Raw genomic sequence first — 18,223 nt, 5'->3', positions numbered from 1 at the left:
AAAAAGCTATTTTGTATGGTATAAAACTGGTATATGGGCATTATATAGTGGCATTATATGGTTAATATGTGCATTTTAGAAGACTTTTTTATGTATGAAGCAATAATTTATGTTCTATTTTGGTAATATTTGAATTTGTAAGGTGGATATATATGGACACTCAGTGGTTCACTTATTTGTACTCTCTATAGTAATGTTAAGGATCTTGTCATAAACATTAGAGATGAGCGGAACAGTAAAATGTTCGAGGTTCGATATTCGTTTCGAGTAGTCCCTCAATATTCGACTACTCGAATCGAATATCGAACCCTATTATACTCTATGGGGGGAAAATGCTCGTTTCAGGGGTAGGCAACATTCGATCAAATTATACTTACCAAGTCCACGAGTGAGGGTCGGGCTGGATCCTCCGAGAAATCTTCTCCGTGGCTTCTTGCGGCTCTGAATTCACTCTGCCAGGCATCGGGCCTGGGCAGAGCCGACTGCGCATGCCCGCACTACAAGCGGACATGCGCAGTCGGCTCTGCCCAGGCCCGATGCCTGGCAGAGTGAATTCAGAGCCGCAAGAAGCCACCGCGGGGAAGCTGCACGGATAAGACTTCTAAAGGTAGGAGAAGAACTAGCGTTGATTGGCCGACTGTATAGCATTCGGCCAATCAATGCTGGTTCTGCATCGAACTTTTACATTCGAATAGCGAGTGGTACTCGATCGAGTACGAGTATTTCGAATACCGTAGTATTCGATCGAATATCTACTCGATCGAATACTACTCGCTCATCTCTAATAAACATCTCTTACTTGTAGCTTATTTTTCCTGCAATATTTTTCTAATTTCTACGTCATAACAGCAGGGCAATTCCATGGGAATAAAAAAGGAAAACTTTGTATGGCATAATCTCATATTAGCTTTTCTACATAAACCATGATTTACTGTGTGGCAACCAGAAATATGCTCACATGGAAACCCTTGTCTCTTTGGTATACAGAGAGCCGCTGTCTCTTGTTACCTTGCTGTCTCCTGGGTAGGTTTTCCCTGCCTACTGCAGAGATATATGTGTTTTATTAAGATGTTCAGTTTTGAGGCAGAATAAATAACGTTCATCATATTAAACGATTGTGATATGATGAATGACATTACTGTGAGTATTGTGTTTGTTTTTTGTATATTTCTTCTTTGAATTAATATCTCATGTTTTTAAAGCGTACATGTCATCAACTATAAAATGATAAATGCCATATGTGATTGGATTGTCGCTATGCCTGTCTCATATGAACTGTCCTAGCACAAGATGTTAGGTGCAGCTAACACCAGTCACTTAATCTTGCACTCACCCTTCATTCAGTTTGCATATTGACCACAAATCACACCCCATCACAGTCCACGCACCCCAAATACACGCGACCACCAGTACTGACTTGCCAGGCTCAGCAGAAACCTTATTCACATATACAATCATCTATCCAATAATTTAAAAAGGTAATGGGGTCATAGAGGAAATACTAAGTACCATTAAATTTGACGATTTAATACCCAAGAGGTGTGTACTTAATAAATATATATATATATATATATATATATATATATATATATATATATCAGAATTAATAAAATATGACAAGACAAGCAAAACAATTTTTAAAATACAAGGAGAAAAAAATTGAATAAACCTGATAACTAATGCTAGGTTCATACCTGCGTTCACCTTTCCGTTCTGAGCTTTCCGTCTTCTTCATGCCAGAAGTCGGAAAGCTCAGACTGGGTCCAGCCGTGAGCGGCGGTGAGCGTTTTATGCTCTCTGCCGTCAAACCGGATTTTTTTTATCCGGACACAGAGTACTGCATGTCCGACTCTGTGTCCGGATTATAAAACCCGGTTTCGCGGCGGAGAGCATAAAACGCTCACCGCCGCTCACGGCCGGACATCTTTCTCACCCATTCAAATGAATGGGTGAGAGAGACTCTTGCAGGTTTCCGTCTTCTGCCTCTGTTTTAGGCAGGAAACGTAAACCTGCAGAATGGAGTTCACATCGCAGATGTGAACGAGCCCTTAGAGTCCTTTTGTCTCCATGCAGCTTCTAGGCTCTCTCAGGTTGTTTGCTGGCTTCTAAAACATGATAAAGTTCCAAGGTTTTCTCAGTCTTTTGTAACACAAAATTTGGTGTCTTATTTTTCATCAGAGAGTAAGGCAAAGAAGGTGTGTGCTGTCACCCCTTAATAACTTCACACCAATGCGAAGTTTGTCATTCTAATCAGTTTCTTGTTAAATTTCTATAATCTCTATTACTCCTAAGTCTTCCTTATAAAAGGAGATGAATTACAAAGTAGAGCAGGGCAGCAGAACAAAGTTCAAATCTCTCCATAATTTTTCTCTGCTCTTATATGAAAATCTTATTTTCCTGCTGGCAGATAAATGAGGAGTTGTCCAAATGATTGAAAATAAAAAGGTTCAAAAATAACAACAAAAACAGAACTCACTGAGGGATATTTATGATGCTGCCATAAAGAATTTGTTTATGGACTGCTACGGATGACATCTCGTGCCTTGGTCACATCTATATTTACTAGCCTTACCAAGTGATGGTGCCAGTAGTATGTGAATCATGAAGCCACTGACGGGCTGCTGTGGTCACATGCTGGTTTGGCAACTTATATCTGGCAGCTTGAAAACAAAAAAAAAAAAGGCGGGACTGTGGGGGATTGGTGGGGGATTGAAGAGGCGCATACTCTTTTATTAGGAACATACTGTTTTTTTTTATTATGTTTGCTTTTTTTTATTTTGGAAACTTCAATTCCAGTTACTTCATTCAATGCCATTTCAGCTATACCTTATGATAATTGATCTTTTCAAAGGGGCAACATATTAAATATGTCTCCAGTAGAACAAAGTTAGAGGGAAGGAAAAGCTTAACGGGTTGTCAAGGAATTGGATAAATAACAGAGAAGGTCAGGAAGCTGTAACATAAAAAAAATCATACTCACCTCTCCTCACCCCTCTGATGTCCATTTAGGCACATGTTGTGCATTTGGCATATGAGGTCTTGTAACAGATTTTACTCATAAGGCCAAACAGTGGCCTCAGCGGCCACGGACGAAGACCTATTGACGGGTCAGAGTGACATCACCGGCTCCTTTCCACTGCTGAGGACCACTAATTGGGCAATGGCGGCAAGCACCAAAACAATAGGAACAAGTGACTAAGGTTTTTGGGTTTTTTTAGGTTACACCTTCCCCAGCCGCCTGTCATTTGTCCAATTCCTCGATATCCCCTTTAATCCTACCTCATACAGTGTACTTTAAATCTTGAGGTACATATAAGGTCCTTTTATTGCATTCGATTTACCACTTTGACCATATTATGTTGTAATCTTTGTATAATGCATATCCAGTGACTATAAAATCATTGACAGTGAAGGCCACAGAATTCCTATTTAGATTGTATTAAATCGGACAGGTGTCTGGCATTATAATATATGAATGTAAATCTCCTTACTTTATCCTGTATTGTTAGACACTAAAGGAGTTTTCAGGTTTTTTTACGGATGACCATGGTCGGCTGCAGGTTTACAAAGCCTCAGTGGGCCCCTTTGTAGCGGATGCCTTTTCACCCTAAAGCACACAGCAAAAAAATAGTTTATATTGTTGAGACCGACCTGCTAGAATGGATTGTAATATGGAGTATTAGAAGTATATAGAAGTGTATATAAGAGTAATATAGAAGCAGCAAGTGTTCTGTTCACACATTGGAAAGTGAGGACGAATTCCTTTAGTTCAGTTGGGGCTAAGTAGGGGTAAACATAGTGACAGAGTCAGCACTTGGTAGCTGAGTGGGCCTCCTCCCGGGAGCTTGGGGCCCCAGCACTTGCCTGGACTTGCTGATGACCTTTCCGCAGGATTGGTCATAAGTATCTGATCTGTGAGGGTCTAACACCCAGACCCTATACAGATCAGCTGTTCTGGCAGCCTCCACATATAAGAAGTTACTGCAGTGGACAGGAATTGCATAAAATCTTCCCATATTCATGTAATAGGAGCCGCATGCAGCCCTGGCCGCTGTATAGCAGTTATTCTAGGTTATTGCAGTGTCACTAGTGTTTGTGCTTCCTGCCCACTGCAGCAGCTTCTGGAGCCATAAGGCAGCTGGTACAGCTGAACTGTGTGGGGTACGGGGGTGCTTGGTCCCTAACTCCAGATCAGATGCTGATGAACTAGTCTGTGGATAGGTCATCTGTTTGAAAAATCGATTTGGGCTGGAAAAACCCTTTAATGCTAATTATTTCTTATAATATGCAGCAACCCTTCATTTACAGTATAGACAGTACTTCACAGTAATGTAAGTACGGTCTATATTTAGCATATATCTGTTTTCTAAATCATGCCAGTCACCCCACTTTATAAGGGACTATACTGGTTGTAGACATGTTATCTGCACAGTAAATAGTTCAGTCTTCTGTGTAAATAGCTGCTTGTTTCTTACATTTGGAACTGGACAGTTGTGTCTTTTACAGAACTGCCTCTAGTATAGGCTCTTATTGGGCTTTCTTTTTTTCTTTGTGTAAATAAGTAATTTCTAAGAAGGACAAATTATTAGTTAAGGCGCTGTCATCCTGACCTATCAGCAACACCTACTTTTTGTGATATGGGCATATTTTAGTTCATGTCAGACATTCATTAGAATTGGTCACCGGGGTGCTTGTGGCCCATAGGTGCGCTGCTATTCTACAGTCTGCATTTTCATCTATCGGTCTGTCCTGTTGTTCCACAGCAGTTTCCAATACAGTAATTTCTACATTTCTGAAGGATTTTGGTTTTTACTTATCAGTTCTGTAGAATTAGGTTTCAGTTCTGAAATTGGGGCTTTATTTGTACAACACAGTAGAATGTTGCCATTCCTGTATAGTGTTATTTCTGTGTAGTAGGACAATTGCTAATATTAATTATCACATAGGACTGTATAGAGATAGTAGTCATTCACATTAGTCCCTGTATACAAGGGGCTTGTAATAAGGTCCCTATCTCATATTACATACTAAAGCTAAAAAAATGCTGAGGTTGGCCCAATAGGCCGAAACAGCGCTGTCCATAGCTGGGAATCTGTCCCTTTTGGGACAGAAATACTGATTTGGCAATTAAATCCACATCATGATTAAAAGACTCTATAACTGAGTCGTTCATGATGTTAAGGATGCTGCCCTCTATAGGGTAGTGTACAGAGTGCACACTGTTCTCCTAATTCCATCCAGGAGAATAGATTTGCATATTTTTTACCCATAATCCCTAGCGGAGCAGGAATGACTTGTAAGTCTCCGTACTGCCTATGTAGGCACACACTCTCCCTGATGTGGACGAGTGTCCCCTGACCCATACTAAAGCTAATGTAATTAGAAGACAGACCGCTTATCAATATGTTTTTTGAGTATGGGATGAGATGAAACTGGTACCCAAAGGAAACCCATGCAAACTCCATGCAAATATTGCCTTTGGTCAGATTCAAATGCATACTTTAACAGGTTCATAATAGTACTGTAAGGGGTAGTTCAAACGGAGAAAACGTGTGTGTATTTTGGCAAAATACACGTGTAAAAAATACTTGTGGAAAAATAAGACTCCCATTGACTTCAATTACATTTTTTTACACGTGTAAAAAAAAACATGTCATAATACACGTGTAAAATGTCATTGAAGTCAATGGGAGCCTTATTTTTACACTTGTATTTTTTACACGTATATTTTGCCAAAATACACGCGCATTTACTCCGTGTGAACGGGCCCAAGACTGAAAAAAGACATATGCCCATCCAGTTCAGTCTATTATCCTGTTTCTAAGCTATTCCTGTTGATTCCCCTCCCCCACAATTATATACACTGACTAGCAAAAGGGTAACAATTTTTTGAACTTTTGATTCCATATCTCACCAATCACTACAGCTACGAACGTGAGACTACCATCATTTTATAGACAATCATCTTGGCTATGTCATACATAATTTTGACTTGCAACTATTTAGCATATGATTAGTTTTGCAGATTTTTGTCATGTAACCACATTATTACTGTTTGATGTTAAAAATCTGTTAATTTTTAGTATTTAGTAAATCCACTCTTGACTCTTAACACTGCCTAAATCCTTATGGGCATGCTCTCATGTCCCAACCAAAATCTGATCCCAGGTCTCTTATACATATTCCCAATTTTGGTTCATACTGTTCAACTCACTTGGGTACGAATACAGATTTTTCTTCAACTTTACCTACAAGCGTTCGATTGGCTTGAGGTCTGCTGAGGTGGGGGGCCAATCCAGCACCTCTACACTATTGTCATTGAACCATTCCTTTGGTAATCTCAACGTATGCTTTGGGTTGTTGTCCTGCTGGAACACTATGTCGTTCATTTCATACCCATAGTACTCAAGTGTACAAAGTAACTTTGTCTTGCAGGATACTCACATATAGCTCAGCATCGAGACCATCATCGATCCTGGTTAAGTATCCAATGCCTTTGGCTGTGAAACAATCCCATATCATCTGGCTTCCTCCACCGAACTTGACAATTCCATTTCTCAATCCATTAGCTCCATTTCCCTTATTTCTTCCAGACCCATTTGCACCCATCACAACTCAGTATATTGACTTTCATCTCATCGCTCCAAATCACTGTTTTTCAATCTTCTGCTGTCCACTTTTTGTATTTTTTTTTGCACACTCAAGCCAACACTTCTTCTGTTGATATTGTCGAGACTGACTTTTTTTGGGCCAATTTTCCAGACTTGTGTAACGTGTGTCGCACAGTGCTGGCATGGACATCTGTGATCTCACTATTACAAAGCACACGGGCCACTTCCACTGCTGTCTTTGTTGCGCCAGAACTGATAGACCTTGTGAAGAGCCAACTTTTTGACTTCTTTATTTTGCCTGAATGTCCACCTTTTGGCTTCTGAATGGATGGATGGACTTTATTTCGTATTCTTGCAACTGTCATGGCACTCACATGATGCAGTTTGGCAATTTTCTTGGCCAAGAGACCTCTATCGATGAGATGGATGATGCTGTTTCTCTTTTCTTGGGAAATCTTCTTCATGGCTGATCCTTGATGTGAACCAGTGACCTTTTTCTTGGGAATCAACCTAATAAAACACTGAGTTATTATGGAATGTGAGAACAGGTTGTACTTTAGTATACAACAAGAAAGAGAATTTTCCACCACCAGGAGCTAAACAGTAACAATGCAGTTACATGACAATAATCTGCATAACAAATCATATGCGAAATAGTTGTAAGTCAAATGTATGTATGAGATGGCCAAAATGATTTTCTATAAAATGATGGTACTCTCATGTACAAAGCTGTAGTGGATGGTGAGATACGGAGCCTGAAAAAGTTCAAAACACTATTACCCTTTTGTTTGACAGTGTATGCATGCTCAGTTTGTTTTATCTTTGAGACCAAAGTATTTTAACCTGTCTGATCCTTATTTTGTCAGGACAACCCTACATACATTATTCTTCCAGCCCCTCTGTACTCGTTGGCTGTATTGAAGCATCTGTAGACATCTGATGCCCCTCATCAGTGCAGAGTAGGGAACTGGTTGACTATGTCACCAATAGTCAGAGATGTTTTGAACCTCAGGAACTGAAAATCGACATTTAGTTTTGTATATGAACCTTAAAGTGAAAATACCAATGTGAAGTCTGCTGTTAATTCAGTGACACACAATCTGCTGTTACCTCTACCAAGATGGCTCTCCTGTTACTGCAGCCAAGTGTATTGAGTTATTGAAATGTATATCACAGTACATGCTGAGGACTTTAATGCAGTTGGATTCAAACAAGAAGAAAACGCCATCCCCGCCAGTTCTTTCAATAGTGGATTTCAACTGCGGTGCTTATTAACTATAGATCAAATCATCAAGTTGGCAAACGGCGCAAAGCTGAGGTTGATCTCAGCGTTATACTCCATGCATGAACGTTAAAGAACTGTTTTGTAAAAGACTGTACTCTCAGGGTTCTGGTGTCAGACTCTAGACCATTACAAGCATTATATTTTTGCTAAGTGCTTATAGTTTAGAAACTGTATACTTTGCTTAATGTGCGATGAAGTGACACTGAGATGGGCTGACAATTTACATAGTGGTTTAAAGCTAATCAGCTATTTTCCATCGTTGAGTGCAGATTTTAGGCCGGGTATATTGTATTATCACACTCCTCAGAGATATGGTATAGGGCGGACAGAATGTTTAGCGAATTTAGCCCCAACAAGGTTTACTTTGACTTCACCCATTTCTCATCTATTTCTCTGTGCCCCCACACTTTATATTGCCCTTACAGTCACCCTGACGTGGTATGCCCTACATTATAATGTCCCCCCCAGTTGCTCTCACAGCATAATGTCCCCTTCACAGTATAAAGTGTCTCTCCGGTGCATCCACGGTGAAATGTTCCCCACGTGACACGTGCTACAATAAGCTTTTGAGTTCACCATGTCTTGGATTTTCTGAGGCATATGTGTTATTAGTGCAGAGGTTTGCTTTATCCGTGTTCACACAGCCTGGCACAACAAGAGTTGGCAGAGGAGGGTACACAGGAGGAGGGAACGCTGAATGACTGATTATGGACAATACTCGGCTTACATAGTGCCAACTAGTTCTACAGCATTGTACAGATATTGTCACTATTCACAACTCTTCCTGCCCCTATTAGGACTCAAAATCAAATTTCACAATCTCAGTCTCAGACACACACCTTCGGGCGGGCCAGCTTCTTAGCAATCCGATTAACCTAGAAGTGGTTTTGGAGTATAGGTGGAAACCTGAAGAAACCCATCTAAACATGCAGAGAATGTGCAAACTCCATGCAATTGGAAGAACACTTGAATAGAGTCTAGCTGTCCGAAGCTGTAAGACCCAAGTACCAGTCACTTTGCTGCCCTACAGCATCCTGTATAGAACTGCAGCAGACAAGAAAGCAGTTCTTGCAGATATAGCTATAGTGGGTGCAGAGGGTCCTGGTGCTTGAGAATGCCCAAAGGTCTCTTTGCCATAGAAAAAAAAAAAGACATAAGTAGAACATAATAGTTGGGAGGGCCATTTACGGATTTTACACTGGGGTCAATGAGCTTCAAGTTAAAAGGGTTTCCTACAAAAGCAAGTTATCCCCTATGCATAGTTATTCATATCCATCCACTTGCAGAACAGTGGGGATCTGACCGCTCAGACCCCAAAGATGAGAAGAATGGGGGACTTTCATCCCCCTGAATAGAGCAGTGGCATGGCAGTGCATGCACCACTCCATTAATTTAAATGGGAGTATTGGAGAGCAAAGTTCCATTCAGGGTGGGAGACGATAGTAAAGAGGGAGTGTTTGATTCTGCTCAATTCTCCCACTGGGATAAATATAATAGTATGAGGAGGGTGACAACATTTTGAATGGAGTATGGTGTTACCAGTAGTATTCTTGAGATACAAGGAGTTAGCCACCATACTGGTTCAATGTGCCATTTACTGCAAATGAAAATTCATAGTAAATTTAAGATTAGAATCATTGTCATCGATATAAGATTAAAAAAAAAGTCGATACGGACGCTGCATCAGCATCCAAAACGAAGAGGACATCATTGATGTAGTGTCCATACCAACAGATACAATTTGTAAATGGACAAGATCCATGCATTGTCTGTTTGCCCAGACGTCTGAGTAACTCAAGGATTGTAGACTGGGGAACTGTTACTGTTTTGCAGAGACAGTCTCCTCATCAGTGAGGTCTGAGCTGTCGTACTCCCACTGATCTGCAGGTTATTCCCTTTCCTATGGATAATAGGCTAAGGCCCCACATTGCAGAAGGCAGATAAAAAACGCTGCGGAAAAACTGCAGTGGAATCAAATTACATTTTTGTCTGGAGGGGTTTTCATTGTGTTTTTGCTGAGTTTTTCTCTGCAGAGTTTTTACCTTATTAAACCTATAGGGAAACTGCTAGCATTTCCACAGTTATTATTGACATGCTGTGTTTTTCAAAAATGCACAGTTTTTTTGAAAACACAGCTTGTGTGCAGTGTTTTTTCTTGCTGCCATGTGTGAATGGAATTAGCCAGACTGTCATTCAATTTGCTGGTAGCGTAAAACGCTGCATTCTTTTCTGCTTGCTTTTCCGCAGCGTGGGGCTTCAGCCTTAAAGGGATCCTATCATAGAAATCCTTTTTTTTTTATTAGTAACACATCGGAATAGCCTTAAGAAAGGCTATTTGTTTCCTACCTTTCGTTGTCTTCTCCGCGCTGCCGTTCCGTAGGAATCCCGGTTCTTGTCGGCGTGCAAATGAGTTCTCTCGCAGCACTGGGGGCGTCCCCCAATGCTGCGAGAGCACTCTCTCCAGCACCACCTCCATCTTCATCAGCAGCATCTTCTTCCTCCTCTTCTTTCAGTGCAGGTTTCCAACTTCTAGGCCTCGGGCCTTGGGCAGAGCAGACTGCACATGCCCACAGGCCACAAGAAAATGGCCACTTACAATACTGTGCAAGCGGCCATTTTCTCATGACCTGTGGGCATGCGCAGTCTGCTCTGCCTGAGACCTAGAAGTAGGAAACACTGGAAGAAGAGGAGGAAGAAGATGCTGCTGACAAAGATAGAGGCGGCGCTGGAGAGAGTTCTCTAGCAGCATTGAGGACGCTCCCAGTGCTGTTTGAGTGCTGGGGCCCGCCCCCAGTGCTGTGAGAGAACTCATTTGCATACCGACAAGAACCAGGAATCCTATGGAACGGCGGTGTGGAGAAGACAGCGAAAGATAGGAGACGAATAGCCTTTCTTAAGTCTATTCCGACGTGTTACTCATAAAAAAAAGAGTTTCTATGATAGGATCCCTTTAAGCTGTTACCTCCGATATTTGTTTTCAGGCATATAGGCTTTCATGGTCACATGCTGTTGCTTTGGTAGACAGAGATTGAGTTATTCTGGATTATAAAGTTTTGCATTGCTTTTAATACAGTTTTTTGTTTTAAACACGGTTGTCACAAATATGATACTGGCATGGATGGAGTTAAGAACAATACATATCTGGCTTATGAAGTACTCGGGCCCATAAGCCTCATCACATCTGTTCAGTGACATAATATAAATTCATCACCTATGATCTAGAGACGTCTATAGTCTCCAAGGTTTATGCACCAGAATATTTTGGCCATGCCTCCAAGATACGCATGTGGGAAACCCATTGTGAGCTGCAATATAAATGATGGGTAATACTGTTATCACAGCAGTATGGATGTCTTGCAGTAGGGCTATTCATTTTATTTGTGACATCTAACAAATTTCACAGACCTGACTTACTTTCAGGTGAGTCATGAATTTATTAAGACTCGGGAAATTCTATAAAACTTCACAGTAAGCTTGGGGGTGCATGTTCCATTTTGTAAGCAGCCAGGTGTTCTCTGCATGTTCCTTGATGTAATGACTGATAAGTAATACATGTGCTTGGGTAATAGAAATAATATATGTGTTATATATATATAAGTGTTATATATGTTTGAATGAAACAATAGCATGACAACGTTGATGTTTCCAGGAAGATTTTCACATGGAATTTCACAGGGACATTTAGTCCCTGTTAACACGAAACATGACTTGAGTGAGTTACGAAATAAGAGGGGGCTTCCATCTGTTTTGTGAGTCTTTCACAATCCCATAAACATTCCCCTGGTTGCAGGTACTTCAGAGAAGATGTTCAGTCCTAGTTAATATGAGAAGGAAATAGCATAGTATCTTTGTCATCGATTGGGGCAGTTCTCAAGCATTGTGTAACCTTGTAATAATATGAACAAGGCTGAGTGGAGATTGACTAACAGAAATGACACGACAGTTGCTTACATGGACTCCAGGGTACATCTGTCATCATTTGGTCACAGTCTTTTTGTTTTTTATTTAAAGGAAGTAGATACCATAAAGCAGTAGTTACTTATTATTTATTTATTTTATTTTATTTTATTTTTTTAAGTGTAAAGCATCAGGCACTTTATGCCTAAGGATTGCAGTTTTTTTTCATATCTGTCTTTTTATTTGGTCATCTGAGCTGTTCTGCCTTCTGAGTCAGGAAAAACATAAGCTTGCCATATACTGCTAAAAATTGTTCAGATGAAAGCTATTATAACTTTGTAACTTCTCCTACACATGCATGCTCAGCTTAGAGGAGAGGGAAGTAAAGCATTGACAGACTCCTCTGTCATACTCACATGCTGTGTTTTTTATATGTTGCTGAGCATAGTCATTTACTGCACAGGGTGTCAGCACTTCTGTTCTGTCAAGGACCAGAAACATTGCACATTGGGCTGTCAGAACTCTGCTATAATATGAGCCTTATAAGGCTGAGTTCACACAGGCTTTTTTAGTCCAGAATTTGATGCGGAGACCACCTCAGATTCCAGGTCAAAAAATGGGTAGCCACGACTAGATGCCGATACAGTGCATCGGCATCCAGTTGTGGCACTCTGCTCCGGATTAGGCCCAAATGAATAGGCCTAGTCGGGAGGGAGTGTCTTCAGGCGGACGTCCGAGGCTGAATCAGCTGCAGAATCCACCTGAATAAGGAGCATGTCGCTTTTTTTTTCCACAAGTGGGGACAAACTGCTTGCGGAGAAAAGAAATGAGCGTCTCCCATTGATTTCAATGGGAGGCTTTTTGTGGTCAAGATTTTGACGCGGATTCCGCGTCAAAATCCTGACCAAAAAACCCCATCTGAACTCAGCCTAAAGTTTACCCCAAGTATCTTGATTTCAGCCTTTCCGCTGAAAATTGGGAGACCAGACCGTACAGTATATCTACATCCGTCTAATGAATATAATGTTGTTTGGAAGTATTTAGGAATACATTATATCAGGCTGACACAAGTTTTAACAGGTACTAATAAAAAATAAATGAAGCAGTACACATTGTACCCATCACCTGCTGCTCCTATTCCAAGGCTTCCTAGGTGCACAGCCCAGGACTCTATCCTGACTGCCAGAGATGATATCCTGACACAGACATATAATCATTGCAGCCAAAGGTCACCTGTATAGTCAGTAACTGTCTGTAGTGGTCACTTATCTGGCAATGCAGTCCCTGTGCAGTTTTCTAACCAGAACTGGCAACAAAATAGTAAGATATTATTTTCATAATTAAAATAAAAATTATGATATTCTAATCATTAATTTTTACTTATAATGCGTAGACAACCCCTTTAAAGTATTTTTGATAGACAACACAATACTAGTTTTGGTAGTGCATTGAATAGCGGGCTTAACATAAGATGGAAATAAGATGTAAGTGAGATGTTTTATAAATACAGCTGAGTTGCTGACTTGTGTGTCCCTATGGTTAAAGACTACCAATGAAGCCTGTGTGTAGTCTGATCCTGCAATCCTTTATCTTATATTTTGCTAACCAGTACATTTCTGGCCACCTGATTCACCTTTGCTCTCGCCGCTTTGGTGTTAGCCTACACTATAGCTTTCCATTGCATGGTCACTAAATGACTGCTGCAGTTACATGAGACACCTAGATCATTGCTCACATAAAAATAAATAAAACAAAAAAACTCTTTATCTGAAAAAGTTTCTTGAAGTGTAAAGCATGAGGCACTTTATACCTAAGAATTCAAGTTTATCTTCATATGTTTTACTTTGCTTGTGATGCACAGAGGCTGAGAAGTCCTTCCTGGTCCACTGAGAAAGTTATCTTATAACTGGACCAGATGCGTAACTTGGCATGGACCACTTTTGTCCCTCCCTCTCTTTGCTTTATATGAACTACAGCCCCTAGCACATTGCTGTCTCCTTCCCCCTCCCCTAGCTCGGAGAAGTTATTCCATGAGGGGATCAGCTTACCAGTTGTCTCCAGAGCTGTGGCTGAAGCAAAGCTTCTTGTATTGAAACAGCTCGAGACAGAGAGGGAGAGGGATCAGTGCCTTGCAGAACTGCAGTCTTGAGATACTGAGACACAAGTGCATCTGCTAGCTGTTAATATTTGGCAGAAGGATTTTGTTCCTCTAGGATAGTTTTGACATTGAGTTGATAATAATGTTTGTCAGCTACTTGATTTTAAGTTTCCTCTCCTTTCAAAAAGCCATGCTAGCAAGACCTGGGGGAGAGGTAAGTCACAACTGGTCTGGTGCAATGTGCTTTTCACAACTGATTTTGTTAATACTTGACTGTGATGTGTTTGCTACATGTTTTGCTGAATGAGAAAAAGTTGGCCATTTCACATAGAGCATGATCCTTGGAAGAAGGTGATGTAAAGTTTGTGAAAGTTTTGGAACGCTCAACATATACTTATAAAATGTATTTCTAAAACCCCATTATTAAAGGGTTAACATATTGTCATCTCCCTCATACAGGTCAAATTAGAATTTTATTTTGTTCTGTTATGTGAAAACTAAATGTTTAGAAATTGCTTACCAAATATTAATTTATTATACATAATATTAGGGATAACATGAACTGCTGGGTACATGAGAAAATGAGATATTTCTTGGGTAATTTATATTAGATTTTTTTTTATACATATACCATCACTATATTCAACAGTGCTGTGCAACTTGGTACAAAGACAGATAGAAGTGTGACATCAAGTACAATCAAGTTTAGAGTTACAAAATAAATATATAAAACCAGTAGTGACAGGATACAATACATTAGGGAACCCTATTCATATGAGCTTACAATTTAACTTAAATTAGATGTTTTTTTTTACTTAATATTTGACATTTTTAAATTTGCTTTTGTAGCATCAGTCACCAAGTGGTCAGCTAAAGCAGTACTAATACCAACTATAAAGGTTATTTTCCTAGTTATAGATCAGATATTACATATCTGTACCACTGGTCCTATCTTTTTAATTCACAGTTGTTATTGTGGGATTTTGAAAATACTTTATTGCTTGTAGCCTTTGTGTCATTTACTATGTGTAAGCATGGATGTTATGTGTAGGTATTTTGGGTAGTACTGATCACTTGACCAAATTGTCCAGTCTATTGGGAAAATGGCTATAATCCACCAATATATTATCTTATTAATCTTATGTTACTTTAATGCTTTGCACTTTATCTGCCTTCAAGCCATCAAGAGTTAATTAAGCATAGGGAATTGCAGAATCTTGCCATGAATAAAACAGTTAGATAGTACTACTGTAGTATTATATTGGTGCAAGTGGTATATACTGGTACTAGCAGCCAGACCACTACCTCCTTATATAATAGATATAGTTCAGTTGAGTGGCAGATGACAGTAAAAGGTGTGTGTGTATAGATAGATAGATATCTGAGAGAGAGAGATACCCAAGATATGGATGTGACTTCACAACATCAGTGGTACACACATCTAAGCATAACTCTCTCTGCTGAAAACTGTTAAATCGATTGATTCATGTCCTATCATGTCCTAGCAAACTTTTTAAGAAAAACTAACTGTTTGTGGACTGTCATACAATGAGTCAAAATTGCGAGACTGGGGAGAATATATTATTTCCTTTATGCCCCCCCCCCCGCATATATGGGAATAGCTGTGGCACATCATTGGCACATGACACTTCCGTATGCCAAAGAAATACTACTTCCTTCATTTTGTATTTCACTAGCCACTTTTTACAAAAATGGGCAGAGCGAGGCAGAGACCAAGGTGGGCTGAGATACCCCATTCCCAACAAATATGATGGTGCACACAGCAGAATACTGGTGTGAGTTATATTGGAAGTCTATGTCAGTTCCTGACTGGTGTAGGCTACAGTTATGGCTCACAGGAGTATCTCTGAATTATTAAGAGACTGGAGCCTGTTAATAATTCAGGCACAGTAAGTACCAGGGAGAATGGATTAAGATTGGCATACACCAATGCTAGTCTTCCACCAGTGAGTTTTATCATCTAGGCCAATATTTATAATGGGTTTTCTAAGATTATGATATTGGCACCTGGTGCCTACATCGATCAGCTCTTAGAAGAGACCACATTACTTGAATGGAACTTGGCTATTAACAGGCGTGTTACTAATGAGCATGACACCAATGAAGCCACGTTGGACAGCTGATTGATAGGGTTGATGTGTTGGACCCCACAAATCTGAAATTGACGGCTAACCGTAAGGATCGGTCAGCAATATTTAAGTCCCAGAATACTCCTGTAATTTACTAATGAAGCCTTTATCTAATGAAAAGCATTCTGTGCATTTCAGGAGTTCACAAAATGAACAGTAATAGTCTGCATAGTAGTATGCTAAATCAAGCTTTAACTCAGTAGACCAAGCTAATTTATAAAGACACAAGACACATACCTTGTTATATTCCACAAACACAAACCATATACGAGCAAAACATTTTAGAATTCTGCTTACCCTAAGTTCTATGGTGCAGACTAGTATGGATTGGGTTACTAGACAGTGACAAAAGGGCCTATCAGCACAAACCAATGTAGACTGCCAAAGGTTGACCACAGGGCCAGAGACATATTAATCTGCTGAATGCCTTGTATTAAATGACATCACAACATTTGTTTAGTGGAATCACTAGATTCCAACCAGGAGTCAACAGTACTCTCAGTAATAAATGCCAAAACAAACCAAAAACCTGATATTTCCTTAAAAAAAAATGCATATATATAAAAGCAACTACAAAAAAACTTGTACTGTTTGTAATACAGCTTGTAATCCAGTCAGTAACAGTCAGACAGTTCGCAAGCATTATTTGTATTATTATTATATTATTAGTATTATTATTATAATGTCAATGTAATATGTGAATATTGTTATTCATATTTCTTTTCTTGCATGGTCTGAGATAGCAAGACATGGACCCAAACTAAACATGTGCAAGCATATACCAACCATGTGCCAATATACCAACCAGCCAGCATTTGTAAGGTTGATGCCACATGTTGTGAAAACTAGGCGTTATTGACACCCCAGAAACACTGCTGCAAAAAAATGCTGCATTTTACCTGCATGATGAAAAAAAAAAACCTTCAGCAGAAAAGCTCAGTTTTTAACGAACCCTGCATTTTGAGAATCACAGCATCTCAGCTTTCTGTACAGATATAATATGGTCAGAAAGGCAGTAGAGAAAAACTCAGCTAAAACGCAATAATAAATGCTGCGGAAAAAAACGACACACATGACCGCTGAGGCCAGTCAGCGATGGGCCTGCAATGTCACTACGTGTGACATCAGGGGTCTTCTTCCTGAAGCCTGCTGAGGTTCCTGATTTGCTTCAGCGGTCACGTGACCACGGAGGCCAATCATCAGCTTCTGCAGAACGCTGGAAGAGACCTGGGAAACGCTTTTGGAGCAGGAGAACACCGGAGCAGCAGGAACATGTGAGTATACATTTTATTTAATTTTTTCTCTGCCCCTACCTGACAGAAACATTAAAAAGGTGGTCCATTTATGCCTGGACAAACCCTTTAATGTACTTTTTATATATTAGATGTGGCACAACATGCACATTGAGATCAACAAAGACCAAATCAAGTTTCCGTTTCCAAAAATCATTTCAAATGTTTGAATTTATGTATAAGGCCAGGGTGCATGGGACGGAAACGCTGCTGGAAAAATCGTGGCCTTTTACAGTAGCTGCAAAGTGGAAGGGATTTTTGTGAATCCCATGCCCACTGTGTGGTACAAACTGCAGTGCAGGCACACTGCGATTTCCAAAACCGGCGTAGTTTTGGAAATCGCAGCCTGTCAATTATATCTTCGGACACACCGTTGGCTTCCCCATAGATATAATTGTAACAGAAAGTCAGCGGAGGAAAACTCTGTGAACTTTCTGTTTAAAGTGCTGCGGGAAGAACTGCAATGAGTTCCTGCGGCAGTTTTTCCCACAGCGCTTTATAGCTGCGGGTCATCCCGTCTTAGCCTAATAGTGGTTTAAGTTAATACAGGTAGGCCTAGCTTAAACTTGACCCTTGTAGATTGTGCTAGCTAATAAGGTTCAGCTTAAAAAGGAATTATGAAAATACAAAAAAAATCTGAAAATATTATACAATATGTAGCAGTCACATTTACAGGATGCCGTGTGTACTGCAGCAGGACTAGCTCCAGGTGTATCTGGGCATTTGGACAATTTACACTAAGTTCTTTGTCCTACTTTTAATAAACTGAGCTTGGTGCGCCTTTTACTGTATATCTCCCAGGTTTACATGGTTCCAACTGCATTGTAGTACTCTTCTTTGAGCTGGATCACTAATGGTCAGGCTGTTCCTGGTTAATGAATAGAATTCAA

The 18,223-nt window shown here is 40.0% G+C and overlaps 1 protein-coding gene across 2 annotated transcripts in view; it reads left to right on the top strand.

Moving 5' to 3' along the window:
• The window catches only part of THSD4 (thrombospondin type 1 domain containing 4), a 539,554-nt gene that overhangs the window by 379,262 nt on the left and 142,069 nt on the right, over positions 1–18,223 (top strand). Inside the window, exon 1 of one of the 2 annotated variants that reach the window (XM_075273578.1) lies at positions 13,850–14,105. The exons of the other annotated variant lie outside the window; for it this stretch is intronic. Within the exon in view, the coding sequence (XP_075129679.1) occupies positions 14,034–14,105 (72 nt within the window). The 5' untranslated portion in view covers positions 13,850–14,033. Of the gene's footprint in view, positions 1–13,849; positions 14,106–18,223 lie in introns of those variants that run through there. 2 annotated transcript variants of the gene reach the window in all.

Source organism: Leptodactylus fuscus, chromosome 5 (genome assembly GCF_031893055.1).
Source record: "Leptodactylus fuscus isolate aLepFus1 chromosome 5, aLepFus1.hap2, whole genome shotgun sequence".
Taxonomy (NCBI): Eukaryota; Metazoa; Chordata; class Amphibia; order Anura; family Leptodactylidae; genus Leptodactylus; species Leptodactylus fuscus.
The sequence above is the reverse complement of the archived record's forward strand: the minus strand, read 5'-3'. Positions and strand labels throughout refer to the sequence as shown.